Here is a 21,085-nt window from a genome sequence, read left to right as displayed (position 1 = left end):
CGGATTACATTTCCGCTAAATTTTCTGTTTTTGTTATGGAAATTACATTGCCATCTTTCCCGAAACTGAGAACATAATAAGTATCTATCACTACAAAGATTTTCATTGGCTGTTGAGTCATTTCACCATCTGCTGTTATCAGATGTGTCATGCTATTTGTTTCAGTTCCAGAGTCCACCTATGGCATGGTTACAGTTATAATTTAGTGTATCTCATATATATGCTGTTGACGTGATGAATCAATCAATCGAAATTAAATTTTTACATGACACTTTTGATTATTTACGCTCAGTGATGATTTAGTGACCTTTGTTACCGTACACTCTGTGAGCACTACACCTATGGCTGTAAAGAATTCCTTATGGTTCTTACTGGTAAATATTACTTTCCTCCTTTCTTGTTTTATGAGCCAATGAACAACCCTTTGGTACTCTAGAGTAAGGAAGATGATATAAAATGTAGTTCAGATGCTTGTTGAGACTGTAAAATGTTGTGAAATGGGGAAAAAATACTAAATGGTTGACAAAGTAGGCACTTTCAGAGTGAAGCTAATGATACGAGATCAAATTGATAATCATAGTGTCTAAAATATCCCACCCAAAATTTTATTTGTTTGTTTTTGCCTCTTTTTTTTTTTTTTTTTTTTTTTTTAAAACCCCAGGAGCAGTATTCCACCAGTCATGAGGGCATCTGAAAAAATGCAACACTGGATTTAAACCGAGAAGAGAGAGGGAAGACAGGCTAGTCCTACATACCCCTCAACACATTTCTACAGGTAGGTTATGTATTTGACTCTCTGAGGCTGTTTGATGTATTGTTTTTGCATATTATGACAATCTGTCTATGAGCAGTTTTTTATTTTTTGTTTTATTTTATTTTTAATACAATGAATTCATTTGTGTGTCAGAAATCCCCTTCATGTTACAGTTAAGACAGATGACACAGGGATCAGCCAAATGCAAACTGGGTCAATATTGAAAGCTTCTGCCCTGCTGGCTCTCTGATGTACTTAACAGCCAATCACCTCTCTTTCACACTGATTTGCAAGAATTTTTCCTCAGGTTGTGACATGAAAAAAACTTTCTTGCCTGGACCAGTTTTGAAGTTAACAGCAGTTTAAATTAAAATGAAAGTTCATGTTATGTCACAGCTACATCACTGTTCTTTTTTTCTATAGTCATGGTGATTGTGTTTTTGAAGTGACTCTGATTAAGTACTGCAGTTGAATTTGGTGGACAAGGGTTGCATTAAAAGGAACGTTTTTGTTTGGTTTACTTTGTTATACCACAGTTGTTTTCAGTTTTCCATAGAAAGTAATTTTGCTCGGGCACCACTAAGCTGTAGCGATTGAAGAACTTGAGGTTTGTCTGTGGTTTGCAGTCTTTTATGAATTAGGCAAAAATGTAAATCCTTCTGCCAACTTGTCATCTTTACACAGAGAGCCCACAGCCATCATTGGAATCGGTGAAAAGGAAAGCGCGCGTGTGTGAGTGAGTGTACATTCTGTTCCGTAGGCAAAACTTGCTGCTGAGTCACACCCTGATTGGGGAGGAAAAAAGCTTGTGGGGATTGGGTGTGGTAGAGAGGAATGATTTTGGTTACAGAACGCCTCTCTAGGCAAGGATAAAGACTTATTTGAAATGTCTCGACTTCCCCTCACTGTCAGTCTTGTGAGCTCAAGGGCAAAGAATCTGTTAAGTTCACACTTTAGAGAGCTGCTTCACAATCAGGTCCATAAGACAGGTCACAAATACTGCTTAAAAATGTAACTGGCAAGGTGTCGAGGATGAAACGGAGTGAACTTTTGACTTTAGCTGCAAATGTTTCATGTCTTCACTTTCTTCATAGGAAAACAGGGGCTCACATAGCCTGAAGTGATTCTGCCACCTGATTAAATGTTAATGCCCTTAGCAGCTTTGTGTCATGGCTTCATATGAGAATGGAAATCTATCTGTCAAAGAAATGAAAGGGTTTTTTGTGTTTATTTTATATAATATGCCTAACTCTTCATGCTTCCTGCATACGTCCTCGTGAGTGTGGCTACCATTTGAAAGAAGATGAATTAACTGTGAACAGAGACAGACTGCAACAATAATTTAGGCCTCGAATTTCACTCCATTCCAGGCCACTCTGTTCACCAAACCAACAGACTGCTAATCTTGCATGATAACCCCATGTGTCAGAATATTAGATTCTGTTTGACTGAATATCATGCCCATAATAAATTTAATTTGATGGGTTATTTGTAGTACACAGATAAGAGCTACAAACTGCAAAATCTGTCCTTAAAAACAAACAAAAAAATAACCCTTGAGCTTAAACTGAAAGCTCCAATAATCAAATCAAATCAAATCAAATCAAATCAAATCACTTTTATTGTCACTTTTATTGTCACATCACATGTGCAGGTACATTGGTACAGTACACGTGAGTGAAATTTTTGTGTGCGAGCTTCACAAGCAACAGAGTTGTGCAAAATACAATAATGTAAACAAGCAAAATACAAGAATGGCTACATCTGAAACTAATAAATATATGTACAATATATAATAGTATATGCATTTCTGGATGTGTATACTAAATATTTTTCTACGTGTGTGTGTGTGTGTGTGTGTGTGTGTGTGTGTGTGTGTGTGTGTACACATATTTTACAAATTAAATAGAGTAAACAATAAATAAAATATATAAAAATATACAGAGTTGAGACATGTGCAAAATACTGATATACCTGTTTTTGACAGTCCTGACACCTATTTCTTCAAATACATTATCTATCCTTTTTATTATTGCTCTCTCCACCAATCCTTTATTATGTAATGGTGGGTGATTTGTCTAATATTATGCATATAGAAGCAGGTAGACTTTGCTTCCTTTGATGAGAGAAGGGTGCAGGTTGCATGTGTGCATCTTTGTGGAGTCTACAAAATTGCAGAAAGATAATGCTCTTAATAGTTGATGGTGGCAGTTTGCTTGATGCTTGCATTTGGAGTTTTATCTACTTGTTCCTGATTTTAATATCATTGCTCAACCTCAGGACAGGTCAAAATGACCCTCAGGCTTGTGCTTCAGTGGGGACTCCACCACTGCCTGTGAGTGCTTTAGAGTCATCAGTTCACTACATCTGCCTGAACTCAGTGGCCAGGCAGCAGTCTGGAGAATTACCATTCAAATTAAGCTATTATACTATTGAGGTTGTGCCAAATATATGTAGTCTATCCTTAATAAATGGCCATTTGTGTTGATTCAGAACATACACTTCACAGACTTTCCACAATAAGAAAGAGTGTTATCACATCTGTAGCTTTAATTTGGCTTGTTGTCATCACTATACAACCTTGGATTGTGCATTTAAGTAGGCTTTTATATTATTCATACAATAACAAGGTTGACCCATTTTATGCCATGCAGAGGCATAACACACACACATACATGCACATGTCATACACACAAATGCCGTATCCTCCAAGGACCTTCTCCTACTCCAGTGAGATGTGAGGCTCTATCTGCGCACACTACTACACTAATACACACTACTAAGGCTCTAAGCCCGCTTTCTATAATGTCATGATAGGAGTTGAGAGAACTGGATTATTACGTAATTCTTATTCTTGCACTCTCACACACATACCCACCATAGGACTAGCCTCAGTGTACAGTTTGGTGGATTTTCTGCTTCTTTTTTTTTTTCCCCGTTTCTGATTAGAGCTGGTGATTTGAATCCCAGTAAGAATTCCCACAGTCTGTCTAATTCCTGTTCCTGTCTAAAGCTGGGAGGAGGGCCAGTAAGCTGCTAAACCCCCCTGGCTATACAGAAACATATGGGCAATTGTGTGCTCTCATTGATGTATTGGTGCAGATACATGCTTGTGTACAGTACCCTGTTTATCCATGTGTAAACATAAACATACATACATTAGTGCATACCTGCATTTGTGATGTAAATGTACACAAACAACCTCAGAAGCATGTACTTCATTTGTGCACACATGACTTTAGATAGACGTGAACCTACTGTAAATGACTGCATGCAAAGAAAATGTTCTTCTTTCTCCAAGCTTGTCTTTTTCAGGCAATTATTGATACTGTCATTTATTGATTATTATTGATACGGTCTTAGAAACCTTTTTAATAACTCCTGTACAATACAGTGGGTTTCAGAATTAGTTTACTCACCTTTTGCACAGAAGACACTCAATATTTCTGTGAAGCTGTCGTCTGTTTTCATTTATCAATAATATCAATTATACAAAATAGGGCTGCTCGATTATGGCAAAAATGATAATCACGATTATTTTCACTGAAATTGAGATCGCGATTATTTGACGATATTTATTTAACCCTTTAAGACCTACTATAGAACCAAGTCCGCCAGAGCTTATATTATTTTTTTACATGTTGTAGTGCCATTTGTGGGAGCATTTCAAGTTGCTAAATAACTGTTATAGCCCATATTTTAATAATATGTATGCATTAAGTCCATAGTAACTACATTAATTGCAAAAAAGTGCAATAAACTACAAAAAAATTGAAAATCGTTTTTGTTTTGTTTTTTTTACATATATTTCTACTTGGAGAAATTTAAGAGGCTTATCCTTCAAAACTTTAAATACAAAAAAGTTGCAAAAAATAGTTTACAACAACAGGAAATTTATTTTGAGTGTCTTTATAGTTTTATTTTGGAGATACACCAATTTTTATATACACTGCAGGTAAAACAAAAAAAACAATCCTATGATGCAAATTTGCAAAGAAAACAGCAGGTGCATCAAAATAAACTATTTCCAGCTGTGCAATTCGAGTTCTAAGCATCCCAGAAACTATTCAGAAAAGTCAAACATGACCAGTAGAGGTTTTTAAGGTCTACAAGTAAAAAACTACATTTCCGCGAAAATGACGTCACTTCCGGTTTCGGCCAGGAAATGGCGAACATGAGACAGTTCGCGCTGACATCTGTTTCACTGTGGGAAGTGTTATGAACAGCTGATCGGATCGGCAAAGCGTGTTTCTGGAATATTATGTTTTTGTTCCTGCAAGCGCTTTTTATGCAATTTTTGCAAAGCTATATGTGGAAGGAAACCGTGACCGAGGACAAGCTGATGGCATAAGTTGTAAGTACAACTCCTCCGGTTTCATATGCAAAACAAATTATTGCGCTAGCTTAAGTGGTTCAGATTCTACAGGGATTTAAAAGTAGTTACACAAAACGGAGCGTGCTGCTCTGACCGGCTTTAAAGGGTTAACAATGACTTTAAAAAATAATATAAAATAGTGTGCAACACCACTGAAGTTGTTTTTTTTTTTTTTTACCTCTCTTTTCAACCAATGGCAGTCACTCTCCTCTCCAAATAACTTCTGCTTAGCTTTCCGAGCTTCCCTCGGGTCCTCTTAATCAGCGGTCTCCAACCTTTTTTGCGCCACGGACCGGTTTATGCCCGACAATATTTTCACGGACCGGCCTTTAAGGTGTCGCGGATAAATGAGGGAGGGGCTAATAATCGGCTCAGTTATTTTTAATGATCGTTGAAAGCCCAGATCATAATCGTGATTAAAATTCGATTAATTGAGCAGCCCTAATACAAAACAATTCTGTTTCCTCTTTTCTCTCTTATCTGTCTATGTGGTAGCCCAGTTAATTCTTATGCCCTTGCACAGTCTATTATTCAGGTATTGTTTAAAAGAATATAATCATTTAAAAAAAAATGAATACAAATCCTGTATTGAAAACCTTTCTAAATGTTCAATTTGAACAGTATTGGTATGATTGGCTTTCTGAACCATTTTATGATATATAGCTTATTTACATTGCGGTGTCCCATTTAAATACTTGCAGTGCCGCAGATGGTATAGAGCCATATCTGTCAGCTTGAGTGGTCCTTAAGAACACGTTGGCACATCAATTAGTGATAGCAATGCTAAGAGGGGGCCTAAGGTTATTATGGATATGCTTTGTTATGCATGTATGGTAAATGGTAAATGGCCTGTATTTATATAGCGCTTTACTAGTCCCTAAGGACCCCAAAGCGCTTTACATATCCAGTCATCCACCCATTCACACACACATTCACACACTGTATGTTTCTTGTATATGCCTAATGTTATGTTATATATGTCCCATAAATATTTTTTGATTGTGTTTACTGACATTAGAATAAATGTGTTGTTGGTGTAGTGTATCAAGATACAAGCACTGTTGTTGCTTTAAACTTTTTTTTTTTTTTTTTTAACAAATATGTGCACTAGAAAGATAATACATTACATTTGTAAATATCATGACAGGATTTTTTACTGGTAATACCTGATAAAAGCTTGTCAATGTTAACCCCTACCTGGAAACGGTATGTTTTGAATTTTTTGGGACCAAACACTGCCAATTCATGTATGAACTCACTATCAAGAATTTTAGTGGAAAATCCTTCTAATTGCTCTTCAAAACATATTAAATTCTCCAGTGAAGCTGTGTTTGTGTAAGTACTAGTCAGATTAGCATAAATCACATAATCTCTTTTGCACATAATTTGTATTTATGATGTATAGTTTATTGTATATAGCAAATCCGGTAGCCTAATTACCCACCTGCACCTCACACACATCCCATTTACACACTAGGTGTACATTATTTCTGCACATGCAAAAAGATTCACACCTACGCATATGTATAGTGTCATTATTTGAAAATGTGGCTCTGAGTATGTTGTAAAAAATTTACACACACAAGCATTTAATCTGTCTAAGCCATTTGCCTAAGCAGCTCTCTCAGAACAATGCCATTCATAGATCCTTAACACACACACACACACACACAGAGCAAACTGTCCAAACACTGGGCTTTGCTGGGCTAGTAACAGGTTTACGAAGCCCCCTGAGTTACAACCTGTTGTTGCCACATTGCATCACTTCACACATTTCGGGAGACTGGAGGAGGAAGAATGGAAAAGAACGAGAGAAGGTGTTCAGTCTCTGGAGTGATCACATGAATTAGGTGTTCATTTGCTTCATTTTTGTCTCTTGGAAACAGTCAGGAGATTGTTCTATCTTTGTGGCTTAGATCAGCTTTCAGAGTTTGGGTAAAGCCCACTTACTCTGGACTTTTTTTTTTCTCCCCCCTCTCATTTTTGTTACCCTGTACAAACTAATGAATGCATCATAGTGAGGGTATGTACATGTATATCTGTACTTATGTGCACTATATGCTGTGGGTGTGGGGAGAAAGGTGAGATGGAGGTTGTGTCAGGCTTTTTTTTTTTTTTTTTTTTTAAGTAGTTATGTTAGAGAGCTTAAGCAGGAGAGATGAGAGAAAGACGGGGCTGATGCAACCAGGAGACACACAGACAAATGTTTCAGAGTCACTAACACAGACATGGACACACACAGGTTCATATTGTAGGTGCACTTAGGAAAAAACAAATTAAATACTTACTGCTGTATATGTGTGTTTATGTAAGAATAAACATTGCACACACATGCATCCAGATATAAGGCGATGTATGCACGTTTCTTAAACTGATTTATATTCTTTTATTGCACTTTTATGTTGGAATAAATATAAAATACACATTAATAAAATAGTACTAATGTTTAATTTACAACCCACATTATTGAAAAAGCTCATTGATTGGATATTTGATGAGATCACAAAGAGCTTCGAGCTGCACCAGTAACTGTGCGCAGTAGAAGTTTGTGTACAAACAGCTACACTGCTATATTGTACACACTTCATCAACTGTAAGATTTTTATTGTAGTCATGAAGAAGCCATATTAGGGTTTTATGTTTCTGAGAAAAAAACCCTCTATGACCAATAGATGCCTTAAACTAATTTGTAAACCTGCATGTATGATCTCTCACCTTATACAGGCTGATAAACTGGAACCATGGCCGTTGTTTATGTGTAAATCTGTGGCTACTTACAAGAATGTTGTGGAGCATTCTTCAAGAGAAGCCAGGGCTAAATGCCATGAAATTGATTTTAGTCAGGCTACAGCACAACTGATTTACGCAAAGCTGAGATGTTACGGCAGCTTTTTAAATGGCAGCAGGCTGTCACAGTGCTCCAGGAGACCTTTCTGTATGCAGAAGTTCATAAGAAGCAGCATGTGTGTCATTGTGGTTTTCTTCATCATTATTTCTAACATTCACTGAAATAGACTGTGGGCAGTGTCACTGTATATTTTGATTTATATTTAGATTTTGGAATATGAAGCACAGCAACAAGTCTTTTTGCTGCAAACCACTCACTTTACTTACTTTGATATTTCAAAAGTCTTTAAAACTTACTTATGTCCAAGCTCATATCCTTTACATTGAATTGGGTAGTGTCATCAGCCCAGTATATCTGTGGAAAAACTTATCAAGAGTAGCACAAGAAGCTAACAGTAGCTTCCTGGTTACATCAAGTGGACAGTTTAAAGTACAATAAAAGCTGTTATTTAGCTTTTTGTGGCCATGTGTTGGAAAAAAAATCCATGTTTCTCAAACGAAATTCCAATAACCAAAACATACACGAAGCCTAGTGACACATATTTCTGTCCATATTCAAAACCCCAAGGCTGGAATCATTATGCGTCTGGTGCTATGGCACAGAGGGCTCAGGACTTTGCCTTTAAGACTGATATTTTTGGAGTGGGTGCAATGGCTTAGATCCCTTTAAGAGCAGAGGATTAGGATGATGCTGATGCTTCGTGTCTTGGCCTGGGTGCCTGTGTGTCTTGCTGCCTCTGCCTGTATGTCAGCTTTCTCTGTGTGGGGCTGGCCTTTGGAGCCAGATTTACTTGCTGCATCTGGCTGATGTGCACACAGATTTCATGGTAGAAAGAAAGAGAGAGGGAGAGAATGAGAGACACTGGTATCAGAGAGATGCTGTGCGCCTGCGTGCATGGGTGTGAATGTGTGTTGCATGTTCAACGAAGCTAACTGGAGCAGGGTGTCCAGGATGCATACACGCTTGATGGCCTGGCTGCAGCCTTGTGATACAAAACAGTCAGCATTAGTGTGTTTGTGTGTGTGCGCGGGCACTATGTCCATGTGTGGAAATGATGCATCAGTGACTCAACTTCTGCTGTCAAACATGTGCGTGTGACTGTGTATGCAAGTGTGACTGTGTGTGATGAGCAGCAGGACTAGACGGCTATCGTCGTCATTATTAGCAAACATTTTTTTATTAATTTTTTTCCTGTCTTATCACCTATCAGCTGTCAATGAGAAGCACTAATGAAAATACTCAAAGAAGCCCTGCATATTGCACATGAAATAAGGATATTCTGTGAAGTAACATTAAATCAAACAGTGTCTGGATGTTCACAAGTATCAACAACCATCCTTGGGTATAAATGCATCTAATTTTAGCATATATGCTAGGAAACAAATGTGTTGTTATCCAGTGCACGGCAGTAAATATCAGCCTAATAGTCTATTCTCTTGACCTTTCTTTTTCCCAGGTCTAGCTGGCCAATGCCGGACCCGTCGTGGATATTTGGTGGTGGTAGTAGCAGAAGTAGCGTGTATGTGAGTGCGGTCCCTGGCGCCTAGCCCATGTCCAGCACATAATGCCGTCGTCCACACGGAAAGGAGTACCGAAGGACCCCGAGTTGGCTGACCTCTTCTTCAAAGATGACCCAGAGGACGTTTTCTGTGACCTGCATGAGATCGGCCATGGCAGCTTTGGGGCCGTCTACTTTGTAAGTATCAGTTCACAATTATGGTAACTCTGGCTTTCAAAGGCCTTGAAGTAAATTAGAAATTATTCTTTTTGAGATAGATTTAAAGCACTTAATTTGAGTTTTGCAGCTTTAGTGATACAGATCTGAAAGAACAGCAAAAGTGGTTGGATCATTTAAGAAGTTGCATAAACACTTCTAACATTATATATTGCAGTTTATCATTGTTATTAGCTAGTTACATACGCACATACTTACACTTCCTGCTGAATAAAGGAATATGTATGCTGTAAATGTAGTGCACCACATTATGGCTCTTTGAAAGCAGTTAAGTGGAGACAGATCCTCTCTCAGCACTTTTTCTGTTTCTTATTAATCTCATCATCACTAATTACTCATCAAGCTTTGATATTAAAGCTGCATGGAGGAGGGAATGAAAAGCATCCTGTATTCTCCTTTTTCTCCTCCTTTCTCCCTTTTCCTCCAGATGCAGGACTAGGGGCGATAAGCCTCCTCCCTGCCTTGCAAGACAGCTGTTCTGTTGATATATAAATACAAAGTAGTAGTCAATGAAGGGGGAGGATTTTCTTGACTGCCAGGGCTTTACTATCCCATGTCATGTACACGTACACACGACCAGTACATCAGTAGTAGTCCTAGTACCCATGTCCGTCTGGCTGACAATCTCCAGTGTGTGTCTAAATCCTGCCCTGATGTCAATCCTGTGCTCACTGACACACTTGTACTACCCCTATTACAACAGTGCTTGCTGTCAGCAAGGGCAGTTTTTGTAAATGTTGTTAATAGCTTTATTTTTTCAGTGATTGAACTAAGGATACATTATAATTTAAAAAAAAAGAAAAGTTTTTATTGTGTTATACAAAATCGATACATACGATACTATCATCTAAAATGATATCTAAAATCATTGTCAATGGCAACTCATGTTTACAGCTTTACAAAAACTACTACTACTTACTCCCTTATGTTTCATATATGCTAATTTATTATATCTTTTAAGAATAGTATTTATTTAAACATCACAATATTTTCTATTCAAAGCAGGTAAGGTTGTTTTTTTTATTGTTTTGTTTTTTTAACCCATTCTGATACACTCCAACCTGAAGACGGGTTGGTATGAATTTTTGCCTGAGAGATGAATCAGTACATCAGTGAATCAGTTGCTGTTATCTATTACTAGTGGCTAATCGGAGCTTCTCTCACCTGATTTTTAGAAAGTGGATACTCAAAGGACACCTTTTGTTTGTTTGTTTTCTTTTTGAAGTTAGTCTGAATCTGTAAAAGTAATGACTATAGGAGAAAAAAATACAGTAGTTACCACAGTAAATGTGCATTGTCAAATACATAAATTCCCTAACTATAACTGTGACTGCTTTTGTACTTGTGTAAAGACAAACGAGTAACTCCCATTACAGAAGGAAACAAGGGGAAATTACCTCCTGAGAACACAGACCCAACACCAACAAGGGGTTCACACACACCCTGATAATGGTTGCTGAATTAAAGAGTTTGTAATTAGTAACACATTCCCTTCTAATGCAATTAGCAATACAATTAGCCTATTTAAATTTCTTAGTTTTGATTGATTTTTGTTTCCTCATATGTAATGCCATCTAGCTGTATCCTATAATAAGAGGAATGCATGCTCTTATGCATAAACTGACAGGCAATCATTGGGATCAAATTAATCTGAAAAAAAGTCAAATGGGAATACTCTCTTGCCTCCTGTTACTGTAATTCCATTTGAATCTCAACATGAATTTCCCATTCAATTGTATATGGGATGAAGCTCAGATAAGGGCTTAGGCTGAGCCACAGCCTAGCTGTCCCTGAGGCAAAGTGCCTCAGAGGTTAACACCATGGGTTTAGCATGCAAATGTAAATGTGGACAGATAACTCAAACAGTTAAAGTGGCTATAGATAAACCTCACCTGATTTACGTTGTTCAGGTTGGATATTTATTTTAGATTAAGGTAAGTATTTAGTTTTACTTGCACTTGGATGTTTTACATTAGATTGGTCCCTGAACTAATATGTACCACTGTCCAATAACAGGCTGCTATAGCTCGTGCTTTTTAGGTACAGTACATGTTATGTTTTATTTTTTCTATAATTATAATATTTATGTAGTGACCTTTTGATGTTAACTTTCACATTTTAATAGAAGACCAAAGGTTACCCTGTGGGCATTAAGATCACTTTTGAGTCTGTATGTATGTTTATGTTGTAGAATGCCAATATAACTTTGTGGCTAGGGGACCAAAAAGGTACCCTAAAGGTACCGAAAACAAACAAAGAAATGACAAAAACAAACATGAGGCCTTGTTATATCCTGTGGGAGGTTTACTGTATTTGTCTTCGTGTGAGCTTTCTTTTCCTAAGCATTTAGACCTTGTGTTTAAAGACCTTAATAGAGTGTGATCTTTTCTATTTTCTCTCTCAGGCTCGGAACTCCTACTCCAACGAGGTGGTGGCCATCAAAAAGATGTCCTATAATGGCAAGCAGACTACTGAAGTAAGAAAATATACATGCTGGAAAATGTAGATATGGCACATACAATGTGAATGCTCCAGTTTTAGATGGTTTTGTCTGTGGAACCATATCAGAAGGACCAAAAAAAGAAAAACCTCAAGTGAGCATTTGGTTAGGTTTGGTCAGATAACCTTTTTTTTTTTTTTCTATGATGTGGGAGGTATAGCTCAGAATGCAAAAAGCAGCATTACATCATTTTCTGCTACTTCACACAGCTTGATGCTATGCTTGTGAAGTTGTGAGATGTCTCATGTGGTGGTTAGTTACTCTGAAGGAACAGAAATAATGTGAAAATAATGGAAGATAATTGCCCACACCAGATGCAAAGCTTGGAACAAACACGTGTCTACCTCAAGAAAACTGCTGGAAATGTTTAGGCAGAAGCATATTTCAGAAGGCATCCTATGGGATCACAGCTTGTACTTCGGCTGAACTCAAGCCCACATCTCAGTGGTTTAGTCAACTTGTATCTTTTTATAAAACAGTGAGTGATGATTTTGTGTGAGGGCACTTGCAAGCTATTGTCCAACTTTTCCATACTAGTTGAAGTGGAGCCAGCTTTCAGTTTGTTTATTATTTATATTGGTGCAGTGCCTTTAAAGAAAACCTTTCTGTCAATAGACAATAGCAAGAGAGATACAGATGTAAAATATCTGTCACTGGTTAATGCATTGTATTTAAAGTCTTAGTTAAGTGTTAGTTTAATAGTACCTAAAGGCTGGAATCATTCTTTCCTTTTGCAGAAGTGGCAGGACATCATTAAGGAAGTCAAGTTTTTGGGACAGCTGCGACACCCAAACACAATTGAGTACAAAGGCTGCTACTTGAAAGACAACACTGCCTGGGTTTGTAGATCCTTTTCTACATCCTCTTTTTTTTGTTCAAGTTCCTCATTTTTTTTTTAGTCTGGCAGGATACTTGATTTATCTTTCTCTCTTCTGCTCTCTCTCATTCTTTACTTACATTCTTTTGTTTTCATGTCCTGCTCGGTATGTTTTCCTACTGTGTACTTATGTTTCTTTGTGTACACTGATCAGCCACAACATCAAAACCGCCTACAGTGCACTGCCAAATCAACTCTGTCCCATTGGGGCTTCTGGTGTCTGTCATAAGAACATTGGCTGCTGATTGCTGGGTGGTGCTTCTGCGGGTTGTGCCTGCTCTGGTAGATCCCACTGATGTTTGACCAGTTTTGAGTCTGCAGAGTTTAGAGGCTAGGGCTTGAGCTATTTCTACACACTGTCCTGTTACGCAAGACCTCTGCCATCAAGATAATAAGTGTTAGTCACTTCACTTTTCTGTTTGATTTTAATGTTGTGGCTAACTGTTGTACGCCCACTTCCTCTACATTCTTTAGACTAGGACTTTTCACAAACTTGACTTAAAGCTTTAATTAAAATTTATGACGGTGCTCATTCCATGTGAGTGATTAGTTTCCATTTTATTTGAGGTTTAACTATTTTCTCTTTCAGCTGGTGATGGAGTACTGTCTGGGCTCTGCATCAGATTTACTGGAGGGTATGTTTATCAGTGTTTGATATGCCAATACATTGAGATATTTCATAATTTTATAATGGCTTTTTTGTCAGTAACAGGGTGGAAGTGTTAACATTTTTTTTCCAGGAAGTCACTCCTGAAACTTTTGTAAACCCGAAACTTGTCAAAACAAAACTAATGAAAAGTAACTTTGGTCTTTTAGCTTGGTTGTGCACTGTAAAGTATGCCCTTTAGCTAATTTAAGCTGTTTTAGGAGCAGAAGTAGGCTATGACTGCTTGACCTTATTGAGGATTTTTTTTGGACTACCAAAAAATAAGGAACTGGCTGCTATCAGATAACTGCAGTTATCTTTAAAAACTTGTAAAACCTCATGTTCTCCAATTTTCTGTGATTATTTGGTTCATTTTGTGGGCCTAACTAAATATTTTCTGTGATTGTATGCTTAGGGGCACTCTCCCCATTTGCGTCCTTGGATACTGGAGCAAGATAATGTAATGTAAATGTGTAATCTGCTGTAATAGTACTACATTTTAAACCACTGTTTATCGCAGATGGAAAACATATTTGTTTCTTAGATTTCAGCGCCTGGCAAAAAATATCTATATCACTTTTAAGAGCTTGAATTCCCTGAACTCCCCATCCTCTAACCACTCTTGAAGCTACTGACTTATTTTAAACACCCAAATACTCACTACTGACAGAGTACACAGTTGTGACAGTCGTTCCCAGACTGTTCTGGGGAGTTTAGCCTTTATATAAAAATTCTCAGTCGTAGTTCTGCAGTGACCTTTTGCCTTGGCACAATTTTTAGAACAGCAGGACTCGGGGTGCCAGCTTAGGAAACTCAACTGTTTACTGGGATTACTTTATTACTGCAGTGTGTGGACAGATCAGTACAGTTGGTCTTAATTATTAAAGCCATGATACTGTGCTTTCCAGAGCTGAGCACATGAAGTCTGCACTTCCACAATCTTGGATAGAAATAACTATTTGAATCATTCATGTTATTTCTGCTCAATCCATTCATTGTACTTATTTCTTCCATAGTTCATAAAAAACCACTCCAAGAAATGGAAATTGCTGCCATTACCCATGGTGCCTTGCTAGGACTGGCTTACCTACATTCCCATAATATGATTCACAGGTGAGTCTATTTCTTTCCTTGCTTACAGGCAACATAGAGTGAAAACATGGAACATGATAACATAAGACAGTTACGTTCTTCATTTATTGCAGTGTTTACGAATTAAGTTGTAAAACATCATGTCTATACTTACTCTTGGACATCACCTTCCCACCTTATTGCTGTACACAGTTGTATCTTTTAAGGTGGGAAGATATGATTGGCATCCAACAACCACATCAAATAAATCCGTTTTACTGTTCTGTATCATTTTAAGTTTCAAAGGGCATAGATTTAAAATGTCAAATCAAACATGACATCTTTAAATACCCAACTGTGTTGTATTGGTCAAAAGTGAATAAAAACTGGACTGGCTCATTGGAGGTAGGACTAACTTGGCACATATCAGTCACCTGGCACATATGCATAATATATAAGTGGAGCTAATGTGACTTTTTCTCTTTTCTGTCTTTGCTGTCTTCATGCTCTTTTCCCTTATCCAGAGATGTGAAAGCTGGTAATATCCTGCTGACTGAGCTGGGTCAAGTCAAACTGGCTGACTTTGGCTCCGCCTCCATTGCCTCACCTGCCAACTCCTTTGTGGGCACACCTTACTGGTCAGTACACACAAGACAAACATGGAACCTCATCTGCAGAGAAGAGAAGATTAAGTTTCTTCTTTATCTTGCACATGTTCAGTACAAATGAGCTATTTTATGTCTTTTTTTTCTTTTTTTCTGCCAATTTTATTTAGACATTGTTGTTGGTAGATGTTTGTTGTTCTAGAGTCATGCACCTAGACATGCAACATGTTAGTCATTATTAATTCAGTTTGAGAAAGAACTGACAAGATTTTTTTTTAATTCATATTAATAGTTTTCCGCAATTGGCTTTCAATTGTTTATGCACTAAAATAAAATATTCACTCACATATTCACAGCAGCTTTAATGGTAAACAAAGGCATCCCATATACTGGTGGACTAGTAGTCATGCATACGAAAAATTGTCACACAAGTATAGAAACATATATTCCAAAAACTAAGCTGCTATCACAGCATACCAGAGTCTTTAAAAACTCTGAGAAGCTTAGAAGATTATAACATTTTCATGGATTTTTTCCATACTTGATAAAGTGTGTGCATACGCGTGTGTCTGCCTTTGTATTCAGGATGGCCCCAGAAGTGATCCTAGCCATGGACGAGGGCCAGTATGAAGGAAAAGTGGACATCTGGTCACTGGGGATCACTTGTATTGAACTGGGTGAGCAAACACCTACCCAGTGGTCAAATAATACATTTATTGGCTCAGACTGAAATTCAGCAGACTTAAGCTGATTAAAAGTTATTTGTTTGTACTACTTATTTTTTAGACTTCAGCTTCTCCCTCATTCAAGGAGAAGCTGATGCGAAAATGTGCACACTGTATATGTTATTCTCACATCCTTTCTCATTTTAGCGGAACGTAAACCACCCTTGTTCAACATGAATGCCATGAGTGCCTTATATCACATTGCCCAGAACGACTCTCCCACACTGCAGTCCAATGAGTGGTAAGTTTTAGCACCTTGATGTTACAAAATTACCATACACCCAAAAAAATCCAGTATAACCACTGATATAATGCATCCAGTCAACCGTGAACATTAAAGTCCATTCTAGTCAGGGTTCAGCCAGAGTAAGACATCCCTGTGTTAATCTGCATGACCTGTGATCCCTGCCACAGGCCATGTGCAAGGGCACACTCTAAGTCTCTTATGTAATTACCTGGGAAACAGCTACCAAAGAAACACACTGCAGCTACCCACACCATTTCTACTGAGCTTTGAGGCAGCATCTAAACAAAACAGCACGATTATTCTCCTGCTATTCCAAGTAATTTAACTCACACTTTAAGCTTGCCATACTAACATACAAATATATTCCTCCATGCACGTATGAGGTGTTCTAAATATGGGAAAACAGCTTGCTTTATGCATTATTTTATGCAGCTTTCAGCCTCACAGCTCATGACTGCGGAAGCTAATAGATTCTCTAGGGAATGTCCTTCCAGACATCAAAAAACATTTAGCAATTTAATTTAGGCCAGCAGGTTTTAAACAGCTCTTTGCTGTCTCTTTGCATCACCATTGTCAGACAAGACCAGCGGAGCTGCTATATATTGTCATGAAATGTTTATGTCATCTAAAAAACTGAGAAACAGCATTTAAAACTGATATGCTTTTTTGTAAAGTCAAGAAAAAAGCTTAAATTAATTACTGTTTAACAACAAATCTCATCATAAAAGGTATACATTTTTTTTTATCTGGAGGACTATAAGAAGTGAAATCATTTATTCAATATACAGTTGGCTTAGTTAGTAGAATAATCCAAGCACTCTACATAAGCCACCATAGCTTAGCTTTTTATGTTTTTTATTCTCAGTTAATGAATAAATGCTATATAAGCTATATAATATTTTTATATCTTTATATTTATTGTATGAACAATGGGCTCAGTATTAGCTAGCACAATCTTGGTAGTAAAGGAATAATTTGGGAACAGAAGAAAAGCGGATACATATTCAGCAGCATGTATGGACCGAGAACTAGGTGATCTCAATTAGCAAAAAATGCAAGACACTTGCAGGAATTTAGCAAAGGAACAAATATGCTACTGCTCCTCTGAGTTGCTGTAACCACAGCATGTGTGGTATGATTGTCCTTAGGGAAACGGCACTCATCAAATATTAACCCTGTGCTTGATGTTCTCCCTGTAATTTACTCCTGTGTACTTCTGCCATGCTGTGACTGCCATGGTATGCATGCGATGTCCTAGGTATGCAGTGTCGTGCAGGAGTTCCTTGTAATATGTTGTAAAAATTTGTCTCTGTCACACAGCTCCTCAGGAGTAGCTGAATGCAACCGTTTACCTGCCTCATACTGTAGAACATGTGCATCAGTTCCACACAAGCGTTCATTAAATAACAACCTTTCTTTTAAAACCTTTAAGTAGGCACGAGTATTGTGAGCAGGTCATGAGAAACGTGAGGCAAGGCAGTTCTTTAAAGTTAAAACTTGCTGCCTATGACATCTGTTGTAAAATTAGTGTTGATTTCTAGTATCGTGCTTTAGGTGAGCGATTGTGTGGGACAGCACAGGGTTGTGGTATTTTTGGAGGAGCTCCAGGGGCCCGAGGCATTAGCAACATCCAGATGAGACAAGTAGAGACATTGGCTTCATACACAAACACAAGGCCAGACTGTGAACACATTCGCATGACCTACAAGACTAAGCATGGATCTATGCTAGCAACTGAGAGAGAAGTAGAGGTTGAGGGAGATCTCAGTCGTATACCCTCAGTGTGTATTTTAATAAACGTAAAGAGCATTCCAGTCTATTTTATCTTAACAACTCATAACAGCAAACAAAACATATGGTGGTATATCTACTGTGCTAGATTACCATGATTAGATATTTAGACCACAGCGCCACTGGCCTATATTTTTATTGCTCCACATATTTACATAATCCATATATAATTCCCATTCGGGGCTACACTAAGAGATTATGCAAGATTGTTCTACTTAAGTCACTGAAAGAGCTGTGGATTGCTCCTCCTTGTACATTAGTCATTAATTGCCAAAAAGGACAGATGGCATGGCTTTTTAGCTTGTCACTGTCATTTCTACTTAAAATTTTTCTAATTTTAAAAATATTAGTCCAAGAAGGACTATGACTGACTTCTTTCTCATTGTCCTCTTTACCTAGGTCTGACCTCTTTCGCAGCTTTGTTGACTATTGCCTGCTGAAAATTCCTCAGGACAGACCCTCGTCGGGGGAGCTGCTACGAGTGAGTGGGTTTCCTCAGTAATCTTTCTAGCTGTGACCTCACTTCCTGTCTCAGTCAGTCATGAGGATGAGTCACTCCCATCCACCCACGGCTCCCTAATACGCAAGCATATATACACTGTCTTCTTCAAGCACAGGAATCAAGCATCCTACTGAGATTTTTTTTTATTTTATTCCCCCCGTTGCCTCACAGCCAAGGGATAAGACACAGGAAGACAATTGAGCTCCATTTTATATGGTGTAATAAAATGAGTAGAAGGACAAAGAAAATAAATTTGTGTTGGACATAAATAATTGCATTTGAGTACTGATGTTGTGGAACCGCAACGGTTGTTTTACCTTAAAACTCATATATAATATAACTCATCTAACCCCTTAAAACGCAAAATGTTACTGTTGTCAAACACAGATAAAATAATCTCGTAAAACTTAACGCTTAAACCTGCAAGTTGTTTTTTTTTTTTTTTAAAGCCATCCTGCCAGTGACAGCCCATATGTATCTCCAAAACCACAATGAGCATACACGCTGATAATCCATGCATGTCCATTGTGTTTCCCTGTGATTGAGGAGATGATCTTTTTGTTTGTGTGACCAACAGGTAATCCTATTGGTGCACTAAGAGTTTTAAGTTCTTGGTGATCACGCTCAGTGGTGTTGAAGCCCAAGCAGGACTTTTCACACCTGTCTCACTTTATGGAGGAAGGTGTGAGGTTAGGAAGTGGTTAACTAAAGGGATCTGGACTGTTGTCTGGATAGGATGGGGCTTTTGACTGGAATGCACTCTTCCAAGCACCCCTGACCCAAATCCTTACTGAAAAAAACATTAAAGAGGGATAAGTACCAAACAGACTTTGGATCAGTGTCCAAGGGCCTGCTTTATAGTGAAGGGCTTGGGGGTTGGGGTGTTAGTTTATGATTAATACCCCACTTTCTCTTCTGAGACACACACAAATTTACTCTTCGTTTTAGTGCAAGCACACACACATAGACACACACACACAGGCACATGCCCCTCCAAGCGCTTTAAAGGGAAAATCAGGTCACTAATCTGTGGGCCTTGAGCTACTAGTGTACTGGCTTCAGGTTAAATTCACTCTCTGTCCTTTAAAACCTCATTCAGAATAATGGTAATTACGAAAAATAAAAGAGTAACCATTCAGTGGCCTCAACCCCCCGTAAGTACATTTCGTTTAAACGAACATATTCACTTGAATAGTTGAAACTAACTCTGAGTTTCTCAGCTGTATAAATTTACTTACTAACTACAGATATTTACAGCACAACAGCAACTTCCCAGAGCATGAAAGGAAGTGTTCAAATTTAATTTTGTGTTTGACTAATCATCTAAAACTAATAGCATAATTGAGTTGCCCTATTTTACAAGAAAAATCAGTTCAGTGGATGGAATCATCTAAATGTTTGCTTTTTTGAATTCATGATTTCAATAACCGATTTATGAATGAGTGTTTTGTGATTGTTTTCAATGCAATATGTAGCTTAGACTAAGCAGGAAATGATAAGGTTTGCAAAGATGATGTGTTGCGAGTAGCTGGTTAGACTACTTAGTCTACTAATTCTCACTTTGCCCAACTTGCAAAATTCCACTAACCTCAACCTGTTTTATCTTTTGTATGTGAAACAACATACAATATGATGTGTTCATGAAGTGTTTAATATTTTCAGAATTCCCTTTGTTTCCTGTTATTATGCTAAAATTTAACTAAATGACTAATTGCTTCATCCATATACTTTCCTGCAAATATGAGATTTTTACTAGTGCGCTCATCTAATTATTTTCAAGAAAGCCAAAAAATTATAATCTCCCCAAAAATGTTGAACTATTATTTGAATACATCCAACATATTAGCCTTTTCCTTTAGTGGCTATTATTGCTATCAGTGTAGTAGATGTGGACTGGTCTAAAGTAGTAACGGTAGCCTGAAAAGTTAGTACTGGTAATAGTATGTGTCAAAAACAAATTTATCCTAAAAGAACAGGCTAAAACTGAGTATGGATGAGTACTTCTGGTAGAAGGCAATAGTGATGCCACAATACATATACCAGACAAGACTCCAGGTGCTGTAGATTTGCTGTCACTTCTTCTTTACACTAACCTCATAATGAGGAGGAATCCTTGAGATAACTTCACTGGATGATGGGATGGGGGTGGCCAACCACCCACATTCTGCTGTAGGTCAATCAGAAAATGGGACAAATCACTTTCATCTCTATTTTCAGTGTGTGATGTCATTCCTCTGTGTCCTGACTAACCCATTACACCGGCATCTGTCACATGGAGAGGAAGGTGTGCAGAGAGTGATGGCTAAAAATACACCTAAATATATGTATTTTTTTTTCATGCAGAATATAATATTTTAGTCACGTACCTTTAGGTTGAATACATTTTAGCCTTTTATGCAGCCAATATTT

The 21,085-nt window shown here is 37.8% G+C and overlaps 1 protein-coding gene across 8 annotated transcripts in view; it reads left to right on the top strand.

Moving 5' to 3' along the window:
• Positions 1-21,085, top strand: part of taok3a (TAO kinase 3a) — a 62,820-nt gene that overhangs the window by 21,955 nt on the left and 19,780 nt on the right. For 5 of the 8 annotated variants that reach the window (XM_004566681.6, XM_004566684.6, XM_004566683.6 and 2 more), the window contains exons 2-11: positions 662-775; positions 9,434-9,673; positions 12,117-12,188; positions 12,950-13,051; positions 13,679-13,724; positions 14,752-14,848; positions 15,331-15,444; positions 15,997-16,088; positions 16,284-16,377; positions 18,574-18,655. In XM_004566681.6, the coding sequence (XP_004566738.3) occupies positions 9,542-9,673; positions 12,117-12,188; positions 12,950-13,051; positions 13,679-13,724; positions 14,752-14,848; positions 15,331-15,444; positions 15,997-16,088; positions 16,284-16,377; positions 18,574-18,655 (831 nt within the window). In that variant the 5' untranslated portion in view covers positions 662-775; positions 9,434-9,541. Of the gene's footprint in view, positions 1-661; positions 776-1,438; positions 1,491-9,433; positions 9,674-12,116; positions 12,189-12,949; positions 13,052-13,678; positions 13,725-14,751; positions 14,849-15,330; positions 15,445-15,996; positions 16,089-16,283; positions 16,378-18,573; positions 18,656-21,085 lie in introns of all 8 variants that reach the window. The other 3 variants (XM_004566682.6, XM_076891123.1, XM_076891124.1) reach the window with 1 other exon arrangement.

Source organism: Maylandia zebra, linkage group LG12 (genome assembly GCF_041146795.1).
Source record: "Maylandia zebra isolate NMK-2024a linkage group LG12, Mzebra_GT3a, whole genome shotgun sequence".
Taxonomy (NCBI): Eukaryota; Metazoa; Chordata; class Actinopteri; order Cichliformes; family Cichlidae; genus Maylandia; species Maylandia zebra.
This window is presented reverse-complemented; position numbering and strand designations above follow the sequence as displayed.